This window comes from Nothobranchius furzeri, chromosome 10 (genome assembly GCF_043380555.1).
Source record: "Nothobranchius furzeri strain GRZ-AD chromosome 10, NfurGRZ-RIMD1, whole genome shotgun sequence".
NCBI lineage: Eukaryota > Metazoa > Chordata > Actinopteri > Cyprinodontiformes > Nothobranchiidae > Nothobranchius > Nothobranchius furzeri.
The window spans coordinates 61,704,821-61,720,884 of record NC_091750.1 but is presented as its reverse complement, the minus strand read 5'-3'; the positions used below and the strand labels follow the sequence as shown (position 1 = coordinate 61,720,884).

General features: G+C 48.6%; 1 protein-coding gene and 1 long non-coding RNA gene across 14 annotated transcripts in view; one reads left to right on the top strand and one right to left on the bottom strand.

Annotated features, from left to right (window-relative positions):
* nbeaa (neurobeachin a) overlaps positions 1-16,064 on the top strand; it is a 160,893-nt gene that overhangs the window by 128,025 nt on the left and 16,804 nt on the right. For 6 of the 13 annotated variants that reach the window (XM_054730803.2, XM_054730802.2, XM_015961583.3 and 3 more), the window contains 7 exons: positions 1-386; positions 573-709; positions 1,369-1,523; positions 2,098-2,224; positions 10,291-10,410; positions 12,558-12,691; positions 13,281-13,342. In XM_054730803.2, the coding sequence (XP_054586778.1) occupies positions 1-386; positions 573-709; positions 1,369-1,523; positions 2,098-2,224; positions 10,291-10,410; positions 12,558-12,691; positions 13,281-13,342 (1,121 nt within the window). The remainder of the gene's footprint in view (positions 387-572; positions 710-1,368; positions 1,524-2,097; positions 2,225-10,290; positions 10,411-12,557; positions 12,692-13,280; positions 13,343-16,064) is intronic. The other 7 variants (XM_054730805.2, XM_015961588.3, XM_015961586.3 and 4 more) reach the window with 3 other exon arrangements.
* On the bottom strand, positions 280-15,372 carry LOC139072257 (uncharacterized). Its single transcript, XR_011521832.1, has 3 exons — positions 14,942-15,372; positions 1,341-1,517; positions 280-413 (listed from the first exon to the last, which is right to left on the bottom strand). It is a non-coding gene; the product is annotated as an uncharacterized lncRNA (long non-coding RNA).

The following is a 16,064-nucleotide window of genomic DNA, read 5'->3' as shown; positions in this document are numbered from 1 at the left end:
AACATCCATCCTCCGCCTTCTCCGACCGGGACAAACAGACCCCAACCCCAGTGGATGATTCTCCTCTGGCTGGCCTCCCCCACACGGATTCAGGCATCGGAGAGGAGGGTCATATGGCCGGGTCCCTGAACGGGTCAGAGGTGGGTCTGGGGCTCGGTCTGGGCCTAGTGGGGCGAGAGACAGACAGGGATCGAGACAGAGACAATGGAGGAGGTGGTGGGGGAGGGGGCACGGATCTGTTGTGCAGCCTGTCGTCAGATGTTCAGAAGTCGCAGGAGAGCCTTCTGGATTCCCCCCACATCCCCAGGTCCACTCCCAACTCCAGCCAAGCTCCGCCTTCATCCATCTCCAGCATCAGTCAGACAAACAAAGGCATCAATGTGAAGGTGGGTGGAGGCTGTTCTCAGTCGGACCTGCAGTTATGAGGAAAATGCATTAAACACCTCAAGCATGGTGGATCTCACAAGTTTTAATGTTTTGTCAAAATAAAGAAAACGGATTATTTCGTTAAACGTCATTTCTGGAGTCGTAACAGTCGGTTCACCAGGTTTGATTCCTCTCTCTGAAATCAGGAGATTCTGAAGAGTTTAGTGGCCGCTCCTATCGACGGAGCCGAGCTGGGCCAGGAGTCCGGACCCACTCCGTACCACCCCGACCCCGCCCTCAAGACGCATCCGATGCTGCCCATGCAGTTCCACTCCTTCGACAGGTTCGGTCCTTTTTTTTTTTGTGGTTTTATCTGCAAAACCAGGTGAAAATAGCTGATCCTGAGAGAGCTGTAAATACTCAATCTGGTGTTTTACATCAGGCTTAGCCAGCTGGGCTTCTCCTTAAACTTTTTATTTGATAAGCAGTATAAAAATAAACATAAAAGAGCATAAACGTACATATCCAGCCTTATTTTTCCCCCGATTATTATATTAAGTTATTAATTTAGCCCAGAAACAAGTGCTCAGGAAATAAAATATATTTACTAAAATTAAAATTGGGTGCGATGTTGACAAAAATCAAATTCTTGTTGAAGCTTTCTTCTAAAATAAGTGTTTTAAATACCCGTGTATGTATTGTTCTGGCTTGTGGATAATTATGCAATGAATTTGTAAATGCTTTATTTTGAAAAGCTTTACATTAGACCTTCAACTTTAACAGGATGAACCTTATTCGTAAAAGGAAATTTTCTGAAGTATTTTTGTGATTCTCTCTCTCTACGATTGACTGAAAAAGTGGCTGAAACCTGCGGTTTAGGCGGCCGCTGTAGCAGCTGTCACCTCATGTGGTCCTCCACAGCGGGCACAGACCGACACACGCAACCACTACATCACAACAGGCTCTTCTTTTACCTGAAACCCGAGTGATTTGTCTTGACAGGAGTGTTGTCGTTCCCGTGAAAAAGCCACCGCCGGGCAGCCTGTCGGTCAACACCGTGGGCACGCCCACCACCAGTGGGTCGGCCACCCCCGGTAGCACACCCAACATCTTCGCTGCCGCAACGGCCACGCCCAAGAGCATGATCAACACTACAGGTGGGAGAGGAGAGACGCGATGTAAATGCATCTTTGCAAAGATTTCTATTTCTCTGCAAAATAAAACCATTTTTTTCTGTTAAAAAATCTTCAATCAACTGGGCTTCAATCAGTTGGCGAGAGAGCAAAACTTTTCAATGGTTGACATCGGTATGTGTGTATAAAGACACATTTTGACTCTAGTATACCCTTTCAGAATAAAAGAAGACTGAGATTAGAAGAAACGATATTTGATAGCCAGCTGACATCGTGCTCACAGATTCTTTGTAGGGAAACAGGTTTGTATTCAGGTCCCTGTCGGCCCGTCAGACATATTTCTGCTGTGTTTTTCATGGAAAATGGAGAAGGCAGGACTTTGGTCTCTGAAATGCATTCTGTGTATTGACTGCAAAGCTGCAGAGCTTCTAGTCATACACAATTAAATTAAATTTGTTTACAACTAAACAGCCGCATCGATGCCTTTCCTGTTTCATTATCTTAAATCCTAAATGTCGCCATGCTAGATTGACTCGTGTTTCTGTAACTGTTGTCCTGTTTTTCATCCCTATCCCTTTTGTTTCTGTGTCCTGTCCAGGTGCCACAGACTCTGCCTCCTCATCTACTTCCTCCTCTTCATCGTTTGTTAACGGAGCAACTAGTAAGAACCTGCCAGCGGTGCAGACGGTGGCGCCCATGCCAGAAGACACCATGGAGAATATGAGGTGTGTGCTCCCACCACCGTCAAACTCCTCATTCACCTAGTTTCCTTTCACTCTTCCTTTTTTTCTCCTCCTTTTGGATTTTTTTGTCTTGTTTTATGTTTTGTTGTCTTTTTTTTCCCACCTCATTCCAATCCCTTCATCCTTATCTAAGAATCCGAGACCGATGCGTTTTTATCTGGAGAGACTGGAAGCATCAGGAGTGCAGCACAGTTTGTCTTTTCTTTCTTTAGTCACAGTAATCATTTTGGTTGTGCTGAAAGTTTTATTTAAGTTGTAAAATATTGATAATAATAATAAAATATTAACTGTAAATGTAACATTTATTTTATAGAGCAAAAAAAAGTAAAGGGAATCTCCAGAATAGAACTCAAGTGTACGCAAAACAAAACATTTACCCTTTGATGTTCGCTGTTCGATTTCTTTATATTTATTTATAAAGTGGCCTCAGATGTCAAACTGCCCAGGAAAAAGCATCAGGTTTCATACAGAAACCTATCAAACTTCTGAATAAATGACACCAGATAGAAGTGCCTCACAGAGCAGGTGGATTGTTTCTAAAAACTGCAATAAAAATGTTGCATTAGTTAAAAACATACAAAAGTCTGTGAAAAGTTTTGCACACCAAATATTTGTCCAAACACGGCATCAGTGTGCAACGTAACATCAGATTCAGACTCGTAACATTATTTGCCGTCATGTAAGTTTCCTGACCTAACCACATTTAAAAGGTGTTCTAGTATCCAAAACTGCATTTACTCTGTTGATGGTCAAGATGGGCTGCTTGGGAGTCCATGCCATCTCCGTGGCTGTGAAACGGTTCGTCTTGAGAAAAGCTGGTTTAAAGGTGCGGAACACAGAAAGTCAACTTTTTTAAATGATTATTTCTGATTATAATCAGTGACTCGTTTTCATGCAGGCTGAACATGAAAATAGTCCCCTACACCTATCTCCTGCGTTAGCTTCTGACTGAAAATGGACAGCGAGACTCTACGATTTGAAACGCCAGACAGATCTACGTCACGCTGTCGCTTAACATTCACAGACTCACCCATCTTGACCCGTGGTGGGGAGGGCCATTTGTTTGTTTAGCGTCCAGGAAACTGCAAAGAACGTCTCGGCTGGTAAAAGCTAACTGTTAGCATTAGCAACTCCACCACACAGCAGAAGCTCCTCTGTGCTTGTGTTAATTGTGGAGGTAAAACTTTAGGTTACTGTCGTAACCCCGGTTCTCTGAGTAACATGAGTGAGATGTCTCACTATGGGATACGCCCCTCCGCGGATTCCTCAGAAGCACTTATCTCAATACGCCAATCCTGATTGGCCAGTGACCGTGACGTACGCGTCCCCCTGCTACTATAAGTAGCAAGCGTCCCAACGCACGCACTATTCAAGATAAACACCTCTTCTCGCTTCGCCCAGCAAGAAGGGTTGTCTGGTGAGACATCTCACTCATGTTACTCAGAGAACCGGGGTTACGACAGTAACCTAAAGTTCTCTTTCTTAACATTCGTTTCGATGTCTCACTATGGGATATGGAGACTCCCGTATTGCCAGACAGCTTATCCAGCGATCACCAACCTACAGGGATACGTCTTGGCCCGCCAAAGACCCCACACTCAGAATCGTGTGAGTCATTGCAGGGACCGAAACATCAAGCTTATAGAAGCGTGCAAATGCAAGTGGAGAAGCCCAACTTGCTGCAGCACAAATCTCCTGGATTGACAGCCCCCGAAAAAGGGCCCAAGAAGCAGACAGGCCCCTAGTAGAATGGGCCCTGAGCCCAACAGGAGCCTGAATGCCCTGACAGGAGTAAGCCATAGAAATAGCCTCCACAATCCAGTGGGAAAGCCTCTGCTTTGTGACGGGTTTCCCCTTACGAGGCCCACCCCATGACACAAAAAGCTGGTCCCCCCTGCGAAGGTTCTCCGTCCGATTCACATACTCCTTGAGCGCGCGAATCGGACACAGCTTGTGCCACCGCTCCTCCTCAGGAGAGGAGAAGGGTGGCGGGTAGAAAGCTGTGAGGATAATAGGAGAAAAGGAGCCCACCACCTTAGGCACAAAGGCAGGGTTGGGCTTCAGGGACACCTTCATGTCACCGGGTGCAAACTGGGTGCAGGATGGGTGCACAGAGAGAGCCTGTAAGTCACTAACTCGCTTTGCAGATACCAAAGCCAGGAGTAGCACCACCTTAAGAGACAGGATCTTAAGGTCCAGGCCGTCCATAGGTTCAAATGGAGGCCCGGAGAGGGCCGACAGCACCAAGGACAGATCCCATGAGGGCACCAGGGGTCGAGACACAGGGAGAAGCCTGCGCGCGCCCCTCATGAAGCTACACACCAGGGGGTGTTGACCTGCCAGCTTCTTCCCAAAACCCAAGTGTCGGGAGGAAACGGCTGCTAGGTACACTTTAATGGTGGAGAAAGCCTTCTTCCCATCCAACAAGTCTTGCAGGAAAGACAGAATGACGTTCACCGGGCATTGGAAGGGTGAGACCTCCCTGCCCTGACACCAGGCTTCAAACACCCTCCATTTACAGTCATATAGGGACCTAGTGGAGGGGGCCCTAGCATTCTGAATGGTTCGAATGACCGCCTGGGGCAGCTCTGCTGACACTAGCCCGCACCCCTCAGGGGCCAGGCCCACAGGGCCAGCCGTTCTGGATGAAGGTGGAAGATCGAGCCTCCCGCTTGGGACACCAGGTCCCTGCGAAGCGGAAGTTTCCAAGGTTGGCCCTCCAGGAGTTGGAAAATGTCCGCCACCCAATGCATAGCTGGCCAGTATGGGGCCACCAGAATGAGAGTGTGGAGCTGGGTTCGTACCCTCAGCAAGGTGGGTGGTATCAGGGCCACTGGGGGAAAAGCGTAAAGCAGTCCCCGTGGCCAGTCGTGCGCCAGCGCGTCCACGCCGAGTGGAGCGTCTCGGTCGCGCAGAGGACAGTGAGCATTCTCCTTGGAGGCAAAAAGATCCACTACGGCTGTGCCGAACCGGATCCAAATCTGTTCCAACACTGCTAGATGCAGGCTCCAATCCCCGTACAGGGGTGTCCCTCTGGACAGCAGATACGCCCCCCGATTCAGAACACCCGGGACATGGGTGGCTCTGATTGAGAGGAGATGCCTGCTGCACCATAGGATCAGTCTGCGTGCCAGCGTGTGTAACCGCACGGAGCGCAGCCCCCCCTGGTGGTTTATATAAGCCACAGTCAAGGTGTTGTCTGTTCTCACTAGGACATGATGGCCGGAGAGAAAAGGCAGGAAGCGCCTCAGGGCTAGAAAGACCGTGAGGAGTTCCAGATAATTTATGTGTGTCCCCCAGAGCTCTCTGCTCCACACACCCCTGACAGAGCGACCCTCCAGGAGCCCCCCCCAACCTGACAGGCTCGCATCTGTCGTGACCACTTTCCTCACGAGAACCAACCCCAAAGGCACCCCCTGTGCCAAGAGGGAAGGGTGACGCCAACAGCGGAGCGCCGTGACGCACGCTGCAGAGACCGTCACCCTGCGCGCTCTGTGGCGTACTGGAGAGAGACCCAGAGAAGCCACCCAGCGTTGAGAATCTCTCATGTGTAGACGGCCGAGTGGTACCACTGAAATAGCCGACGCCATGAGACCCAAAAGCCTGAGGCATAACGCAAACCGCACCGAACTGTGTAGGCGGAAGCGCGCCAGGCAGAACGAGAGCGCGTTCACGCGCGGTGCCGAGAGACGGGCCGTGAACGCACCTGAGTCCAGATTCAGACCTAGAAAGGTTATTTTCTGGGAGGGGAGGAAAGCGCTTTTCTGCCAGTTTATTCTGAAACCCAGACCACACAAGGGAGGGATCACAACCAGCGTGTTTGACGCTGTCTCCTCTCTGGACCGTGCCAGCAGGAGCCAGTCGTCTAAATACGTGGCCAGCCGAATGCCCCTCCCTCTCAGAGGGGCGATCGCCGCCTCCGTACACCTGACAAACACCCTCGGGCTCAGCGAGAGGCCGAATGGGAGCACGGTGTATTCGTAACACACTCCCTGAAAGGCAAACCTCAGAAATGTCCTGTGTGGAGGGTACACGGGAACATGAAAGTATGCGTCCCTCAGGTCGATTGAGGTGAGCCAGTTGCTCTGGTGAATCAGACGCAAAAGGGATGAGAGCGTGAGCATTTTGAATCTGTACTTTCTGAGGCATCGGTTCAGGGCCCTCAGATCCAGGATCGGGCGAATCCCGGTCCCTCCCCGTTTCGTGACCAGGAAGTACCTGGAGTCGAAACCGCTCTGAGACCGATCGGGAGGCACAATGCATATCGCTCCCTTCTCCAGCAGGGAGGAGATTTCTCCCTGAAGGATGTGAGCTGACGACCCCTGGGCGTGGGAGAACACTACGCCGGAGAATCGAGGAGGAACAGAAGCGAATTGGAGCCTGTAACCCCTCGAAATTGTTCTCAGCACCCAACGTGAAGCAGAAACCGCTGTCCATTCCTCCCTGTGAGTGGAGAGAGGTGACACAGCCGTGACACACGGAGCACCAGCTCCCTCCAGAGGTTGTGGGGCAGCGGTGCTCGTGGCAGCCACTGCGCATGCGCGGGGGCTTTGTGCTTTGACGGCCCAGGCTTTACGGGGACGACCCGTGGCGCCGCCCCCGCCTGGAACCGCTCATGGGTGACATTTATACTGATTTTTGCTGCGCCCTTGACATCTTGTCTGGATGCGACAGCGAACCTTTTAATGCTCCTTGAGCGTGACATGTTTGTGAAAAACAATGTGAGTGCTTGTGACGTGTGCTTTGAGCCGGCACCGCCGGCTGCACGTCCTGGCCCCACCCTGGACCGCTCGGGAACTCTGCCGGAGGGGTTCCGTGAGGGGGGGGAGAAAGCACCATGGCAACATCCAACAGGAGGAGCTGGCGAACGGGGAACCGCCAGCTGCAGCGTCGGGAGGGAAGAACTCCGACAGGCTGCCCACTTCTTCCTCCTCACCTGCTGACCGCCGTGTCTGGTGGATTGTCCCGGTGGCGGAGCAGCTTGGTTGCCGGATCCCTGAGGCCAAACTGGTCGAGGCTCTGAGCCCGAAGGAGCTGGTTGGACAGCTTGAGGCTTCGGGCGCTTTGGGATCCGGAACTGAGGCTGGGCTCGGGCAGCTGCCTGAGGCAGGTTCGGCCGAGCCGGCAGCGCCTGTGAGGGTTTACGGGGAAGGCAGAGATGAAGGGCTTCATCCTCTTTCTTTTTAGCCGCACACCGTTGCTGCATTGATGCCAGGGCAGAGCCGAAAATGCCTTCAGGCACGATTGGCATGTCCAAAATGTCCTCCTTCTCTCTCTCAGAGAGGTTGGTGAGGTTCAGCCATCGTGCACGTTCTTGAAGCACCATCATGCCCATAGCTTTAGCCGTAGCATGGACCGCGCAGCGCTGCACACGCAGGCAGATGTCGGTCAGTACGGTGATTTCCTCCCGCACCTCCGGGTCCGGCTTCGTATTCATGTCCTCACAGAGCTCGGCTTGGTACGCCGAGAGCATGGAGGAGACATTCAAAGCTCGGACCGAGATGGCGGCAGCCTTGTACGCCCTCTCGTTCAGCGCCGACTGGAAGCGGTCCGCCTTCGCAGGGAGAGCGGGAGGCCTGGAGGAAGTCGCCGAGAGCCGTGGGTGCAGGTGGGCTGCAACCAGCGGTTCCATCGGCGGCATGCGAAGCATGCCAGCCGTCTCCATCCCTTCGAAGTCCAGCGAGAAGGCTCCTTGGACAGGAGACCTGGAGCTGAACGAGTGTTTGTCCCAGGAGGACCCCACTTCTTGGAGTAGCTCCGGGAAGGCGGGGAGGAGGGGCTTTGCCACCCTCGTGGCCTGAGGCAGCTTCTTTCCCTTGTAGCGGGATCTGACAGCCTCAGTGACCACGGTGGGCCAAGGGATGTTGAGCCTGGTCGCAGCGCGTCGGCAGACTGACTGCATGTCCAGGTGGGCGGCTGGAGAAACCGCTCCATCCCTGGGAGAGGACGGAAAGCTAGGCATGGAGGCCTGAGCGATGGGGAGAAAGACGTCGTCCTCCTCGTCCTCCTCTGAAATGAGGAGTTCCGAGGTGTCCTCGTCGTCTCCGTAGTCCAACTCCAACACATCCTCGGCGGGGAGGCTCGGACCGGCCAGTTCGAGCTGTGAGCCCCAGCTGAGTTCGGCACACGGTTCCGGCTCCGGGAGGACATGTTCGCTGGCGTCCCCAGGCGGTGGCCCAGGGGCCGGCAGGCAAGGGTCCTTCCCCGACAGGCTAGCTTGGCGCGCTAGCCGCCGGCGAAGGCTCTTCAGGGTGAAGCAAGCGCAGCTCTCACATGACCCGGGGACTTCCAATGCCAGCTGGGCGTGTTCCAGCCCGAGGCAGCTCGAGCAGACCCTGTGCGGGTCTTTGCTTGAGATTTTGTTCCCACAGGTACAGAGGCGAGCTCCTGCACCGTCGACTCCTCTGGTGGGAGGAGCGGCTTCCATGTTGGCTAACTGGTGTGTTAGCATAGAACGAACAGATGCACTGGAGTGTGAAGCTGCTCGTTATGCCCCGAGCCTATGGTGAAGGTCAGGACAGAAGGACGGTAAGTTAACGTTCGGCGACGGAGAGAATATTAGAAGGCTCCGTCTGTGAACAGTTGAGCTAACTTACCTCAGAGATAAGCGACCACCGAAGCGAGAAGAGGTGATTGAATAGTGCGTGCGTTGGGACGCTTGCTACTTATAGTAGCAGGGGGACGCGTACGTCACGGTCACTGGCCAATCAGGATTGGCGTATTGAGATAAGTGCTTCTGAGGAATCCGCGGAGGGGCGTATCCCATAGTGAGACATCGAAACGAATGTTAAGAAAGAGAACATCCATGTGGCAGAGCAAGCGGAGTCAGTGGTAGAGTTGTATTGCTGCTAGCCAGTCAGAGGAGAGATGTCTAAATATCAGGAAATAAGACTCCAAATCCCGCCGGCTGCACACTTTCTTGTCGCCACCACACACACACACACACACACACTAGACTGGCTGCACCACACTATATCATCAAATAATCACAAATTATCTATTCATTATTTTACTGCCTCTGTTGCACATTGATGACATATTTAGACCAAAATTTGGGTGTGACCTGACAGGCGCCACCTGCAGGATTCTTCTCTCTAAGCTATCTGAGGTGTTTTTATCTGAAGCTGTTACTTCTGAGACTAGTCAGAAATCTGATGTGTTTTTGAATGAACCCTGATGCTTTCTCCTCTAAAATCTGACGCCCCTGAGATCTGACGTCTGACGGTGCTTTCCTGAGGAGGTCCTAAAATGTACACTGCATTCAGCTTGATTTATTCGCTTCAGTTTTGAAACAAAAAATAGAAGAAACATAGCTGAAACATCTCAGTTCATTCTTTTGATTTTCATCTACTTTTGTCGAGAGACAGTGACACAAATCTTACAGTCAGGGTGACAAAAAGCAAACAACGTTCATCTTTAGGGTTCTTTTCTGTTGAGCCATTTTGATGTTCAGGTTAATAATGAGGGCTGCATTCCAATTCTGCACAAGCTGAACAACAGAACCTCCTTGGAGCGGAATGCAGCCCTGTCCCCCAGTTTCAGGTCAAAACATCTGCAGTGGAAAAAAAAACACAAGATCTGTTGCCCTACTTCAGATTAAAGCAGGTGGACGTCTGCCTCAGCTGGCGGGCACGATGCATCCCACCAGAGGAAATGAACCAGGAAACTCGTCACGCTCTAATGAGAAATATCGGCTGAGATCAATTTTTCTCCTGCCTCACGTGTTTTGGGCCAACACTTCCTCACTTACTCAACTCTAAGGTGCTCTTCATCACAGATGGTCGAGTGTTTTCACCCAAAACACTCACTGGAGATTAGCAACACCATCATCCATGAACCCGCAGCCCGTTGATCCTAATGTGTTTCAGAGGGATGTTAAATAAAACTGTGACTAACGTGATTCTGTGTTTTTGCTTTACCAAACTGAGAGAGTCAGGTGATCTCCAGCTGAACTTTGTAGAAATCTGATGCTATAAAAGTGCACAGACACAAGAGTGTGTGGGTGCATGTGTGTTCCTAAATCAGTGTGTGTGTGGTTTGTATTGCAGTGCCTATTGTGAGGTGGCGCAGTGTGCGCTGCGCAGCGGTCAGACGCCCCCTGAGCTCAAGTCTTTTAGCTCTCTGGCAGGCTTCCAGGCAGCCCCCCGAGATGCAGGACAGTGTTTTAGGCAAGGAGATACTCGTCCTGTCCCCCATGCCCCTCCCACTCTACCCCTCACCCCTCTCCTCCTCCTCCCACTGTCACGCCTCCACCACACTCTTCCCAGCCAACACCAAATGTTCCCTTTATGCCATGCTGCTAAAGACGGACATCTTGCTTCAGCAAGATGACAGCTTCACTTCAGTTCTAGACCAGCAGCTCATCTTCTGCACCACATATTAGTCTGTCCCTTTAATGCATGGTTGTCTCCTCACACTAACCAGCTATCCAGATCAGCCGGGGTCACAAGGTCTGTTTGGACCTCCTCTGCAGCACAGACTCGAAGGAAACTAAAATAACATTTCTATTTGCGTGATTTTTTTTCCTCCAGTGTTTATAAAGACATATTTAAAGTGTGTTTCTGTGGAAAAACGTATAAATAATTCTCAAACTAATCTGAGGACATGGTTCATGAATGAGTCGAATGCTCCCTCCAGGTTGGGAGTGAGTCTAGCCTGGGGGAGGTAACGTATATTGGTGTCTTGTTCATGAGTGAGCGAGCGAGAGGCAGACCGATGGCTCTGAGCTTCATCGTCAGTAATGAGGGTGTTGCTCCGGTTTGTTGGAGTAGCACAAGACGCCATTCCAACCCTCACTTATGGTCACAAGAGTTTGATCATGACTGAAAGAGTAAGGTCCTAGAGACGAGCAGCCGAGATGAGCTACCTCTGTAGGGTAGCTAGGATACGCGTTATAGGTTGGGAGGTGATAAGGCGAGGAGTTTCGTCAACAAGGAGGAGCTTTTAGCAGAGCTGCTGCTGTTCCTCAACAAAGCGAATTAGCTGAGGTGGTTCGGTATCTGATTAGGGAATTCCTTGGTCAGTTTTCTTTGGAGGTGTTCCAGGAACATCCCGCCAGGAGAAGAATTAGCCAGTGCTTCTCTTTCTGGACCTGTTTCCTCAAAGACCCAAACTGGATGGAGCTAACCTCTCGTAGCTAGCATCACAAACAGCTTGGGTTAGGAGAAATGGAGATTACAGAACTGCAGGACTGGAGAGCTCATGGAAAGTTTGAAAGCTAGACCAAAGTGTGGAGCCGTCTTAGAGCAAATCCAGTTTCCTAAATTTCAGCAGTTCTTGGAAACACTGAAAAAAAGTGAACATTAATTTAGCCTTAATGCTTATTTTTGTTCATTTTCGAAATGTGAAACAAAAAAAATCCTGCCTAACGTGACCCCTGAATGCACAGGAAGTGACAACATTTCACTGCTATTGGTGATAATCACCCATATTTATGAACAGACTCCTGTGATGCAGAGCTGATGAAGATTTAGAAGTTAGCGTTTGCGGCTCTACTCTGGAACCGAAGAACAGCACTTTGGTCTTGGCTGTGCTCGGGCGAGCCGCTACGGCCTCAGTCCTGAGGGATTTAAAATCTATTTCTCTGAGCAGAGCAAGTTCAGGAGGATTATCTATAACTTTCAAACAGAAACACACTTGAAAATAGCAGAAATATTCCTTAGAAGAACTGGTGGATGAAAAGTTTTTTCATTTTCTTAGTTAAATCCTTCTTTTTGAAGGAGTTAGTTTTTATTTTTATTAGTAAAAATAAGCAAATTTTCAAAAAGACGAAATTGGAAAAAACAGATATTTCTTGTTTTAAACCAGAACATTACTGGCTGATGACTCTTGTGCTAACATAAAACTGTGTTCATCATATTGCAGTTTTGTGACCATATGATTAGCTCCGTGATATCTCAGTGCTTTTTACTTTCCCTTACTTTACTTTACTTTTTACTTTTTAGTGCAAATCTGACTTAAAAAATTATTTTGGCAGAAGATTTTTGAGAATAAACTGGATGAATCAGATGAAATGGATCTTTCTCTTCAGTCAGTCCACCACGTCAAGCTGCTTAGCTTATGGTAGCTTTAACCGGAACTCATCAGGACTAACACAACCATTAGATGATGCATACAAAACCATTAGTACGTTGGAATCAGTGACATCTGCGCTCATTTCACACCAGTTTCTTTTCCTGTTCTCTTATTCTCACCTGTCTCTTTCATGCATGTTTGTTTCTTGCCCTCTCCCACCTCCTTTAATGACTTTTTAACCCTTTGTCTTCCCTCCTTTTCCCCTCATCCTTGTTTTTTTTTTGCTCATTTCTCACTACAGCATCACCACCAAGCTGGAGCGTGCTCTGGAGAAGGTGGCCCCCCTGCTGAGGGAGATTTTTGTGGACTTTGCTCCTTTTCTGTCCAGGACGCTGCTGGGTAGCCATGGGCAGGAACTGCTCATAGAAGGTACAGGTGCTGTACACGGCTCATTTTTCTCTAACTGGCGTCTCTATGTGGAGTCTCCTCATTCACCGTCCCTCACTGCAACGTTAATCTGTGAGTGAGTGAGTGAGTGAGTGAGTGAGTGAGTGAGTGAGTGAGTGAGTGAGTGAGTGAGTGATGCTTTGTGTGAGAATGAGTGTTTTTGAGTCAGCTGCTTCACTCATTCGTCCACCAGGTATGAATTCAGTGTTTTTATCCCAGCTAGTCAGACTGGTTAATCGATTTCAGATCAGATTATGATCAGTCGTGAATTAGATTGTCTTAAATGTGGTGCTGTCCTCTCTCCGCCCACCTGCTTCCTGTTTTGTGATCCACTGTTTCAGTGTTGATGCTCTTCGATTTCTGATCCCCCCCCCCCCTCCCTAAGTCTCTTCACTGTTTGTTCTTGTCTTTCCTGTGGCATGCTCTTTAAAATGAATTAAGTCATAATGACTGCATACAGTTACGCTAACGCGAAGATACCTTAAGTGACATGTTTGTATGGCAAAGAGATTGGGTGTTATTGTGTGAGAGACGTAGGAATAGAAGCTTCTGATGGACGCTTGTGTCTATGCTGCAGGTCTGGTGTGTATGAAGTCCAGCACATCTGTCGTGGAGCTCGTCATGCTGCTCTGTTCCCAGGTTGGTGATATATCCCTGCTGATGAAACAAAACGTCAAACGAAAACGCCACAAAATCCAGAACCATGATGTCGACTTGCATTTACAATTAGGGATGCGCCGAGCCGTTCGCGTGACTTTCAAAAGATCCGGAATCAGGTGGAAAAGATCAGATAAAAAACAAGGGTGGCCTTTTCCATTCACCCTGAGAGATTAATGCTGATTTAACAAGTTCTTCCACATTAATATGCATTGTTGCATGGATGACGACAACAATGTCATGTGACACAATTTATGACGGACACCGTAACATGTACTTGTTAGCTAGCTGGCTAATGCGCACCTAACTTTCAAACTGGAGAGCGAAAATGTCTCCAGGTTGGATGTATTTTAAACGGCACAGCAAAGGCAGTGGAACAGTCATTTGGTATTTCAGGTGGTGGAAAAGACGCAGCTATGTTCAACATCTGTTACGCCACCAGCTCAGTGGCCTAGTGGTAGAGTGTCCGCCCTGAGACTGGGAGATTAGGGTTCGATTCCTGGTCTGGTCATACCGAAGACTTTGAAAAAATGGGACCCAATGTCTCCCTGCTTGACACTCAGCATTAAGGGGTTGGATTGGGGGGTTAAACCACCAAATGGTTCCCGAACGCGGCTGTGTCTGCAGCTCACCGCTCCCCCAGGGGATGGGTCAAATGCGGAGAACAAATTTCGCACACACACCAGTGTGTGTGACAACTAATGGGACTTTAACTTTAACAACAAACCATCCTTTAGGATTTCTCCGACAGGCGCCGCCACAGCAAAGTGACCCGTCTCCTTTGTTGGGGCCAGCGATGTCGTGGGTTCGGCGGGCCTTAGTCAATCCAAGTTTCAGATGTCACTTTGTCTTACGGGTCTCAGTAGGTGTCTAAGTGTTTGTCCAGAGGTGTACGTGTAGATGAGAGAGAAGATGTGCTGGTAGGTCTACTGCAGATGACTATCTTTAAGTTTTTTTTTCTCCAGAAACACACACTCATCCACCTGCAGCAACCTCTTAAACACACTGGCTTCAACAGTTCCTTTGACCCACACATGTCCTTGTCTGCCACCTTAAAAACAAACGCCCAACAAAAACTGCAGCAACTTGGACAAAAACACAGAACCAGACGACAAGATTTGAAAAGCAAAGAGAAATTGTCTAAGGAGGGTAAAAAAGAAAAGGTCACAGCCAAGATGGACGAATTTCCTGCACGTGCTTTTTTTTTGGGCAGTTAAATTGAGAAAATTATATGAACATAGAAATAAATTCATAAATAATAGAAGTAAAATATCGTATTTTAATGTTTCTGAAGAACAGATGTTCAAAATCAAATGACTTGGACTCGGGGCAAAAAATGTGATGGATGTAGGCATTTATGTTGCCTGTGATTCATGCACAGTGCAGGCGCAGTATAACATTAGCTTCTACAGTCTCACAGTATCAGAATTTGAAGAATTTACCACAATAAATAAAACTCAATTAAAAAGACAAAATTCAAAAGGCAAACTCCTTATATTTAGATATTGCTGATTGTTTTCTGGCTCATTTATAGTTTTTAAAGTTGGCCTCCATAAACATAAAAGACAGGATGACACTCACCTTTACAGAGCTGTACTCCAATGCTATGGGTGTTTTCTTTGAAGTTCTCTCAAGTCTTCACCCCTTCGTTAGATCTTGAATTGCAAGAGCTCTTGTTCTTGAAGTCATCCTTGAGTTTATCCTCCTCTTTTTCATCAGACTCAATCACCGCGTCTCTGTCCCTTTCTCCTGCTTCCTCTTCAGTGGCAACATCAGGCATTTTCCACCCTGTGTTTCAGCATCAACTGCTTTCATCTCCTGTCCTTCTCGTCCCACCACTCCCTTTCCTTTTGTCTCCCTTGCACTCATCCGGGAGGCTGCTCGTCAGCATGTATAGTGTTACCACCGACTTTGGTCTCGTCTGCCATTAGAGGCCCAGGAGAGCAAACTGAAGCCCAGAAATCGATCCTCTGGATGGGGGGAGTGTAACAGGAGATGGCCCTAAGAGACGCTGCGGCTAATGGAGCTCAGGCTTTTAGCATCACCGTTATCCTGCTCAGGAGTTTCCACTCTCATGTGCACCAAGCCTTTACCGGTGCTCAGATGGGTGTTCGCACATTGTTGTTGAGTATTTAGTGTATATTTTTATCCTAGTAAAACAACCAAAATGCTAGATCATTTTTGCATTTTTTACTTTATAATCCATCACAAAAAAACAAAAATAAACTTTAAATTTCTTTTTTTCCTATTGAACAAACTTTTATAAATGCAACACTTTAGTGCAGAATTTGGTTCTTTACTCTTTTAGAGACGCAACTTTTACATGCAATGGACATATTATAAATGAAACTCCAGCTACATCTTCTCTCGCTCAAAATGTTGAAATATGACAGATCCATTTTTGTTTGTTTGGCACAACTGGCCTAACTGAAATAGATTCATTTTTTATATTTTGCACAGTCAAAGGTTAGTTATGTGAGTTATTTAAAGTGTTTTAGTTATCTGTATCAGAAACGTAGAGTTGGACTAAGTCAGCATATCACATATTGATAAAAAAGAACTGGTAGCATCAACACAATCTTTCTACTGCCTTTGTTTGTTCTTCTTCTTGGGTGGAAAATGCAACGTTTGTGTGTTATCTCCTCAAATAACACAAGCCCGGTTGTTTTTCGACATGTTGTGGAGTTGCTGGTTAGCTCATTGG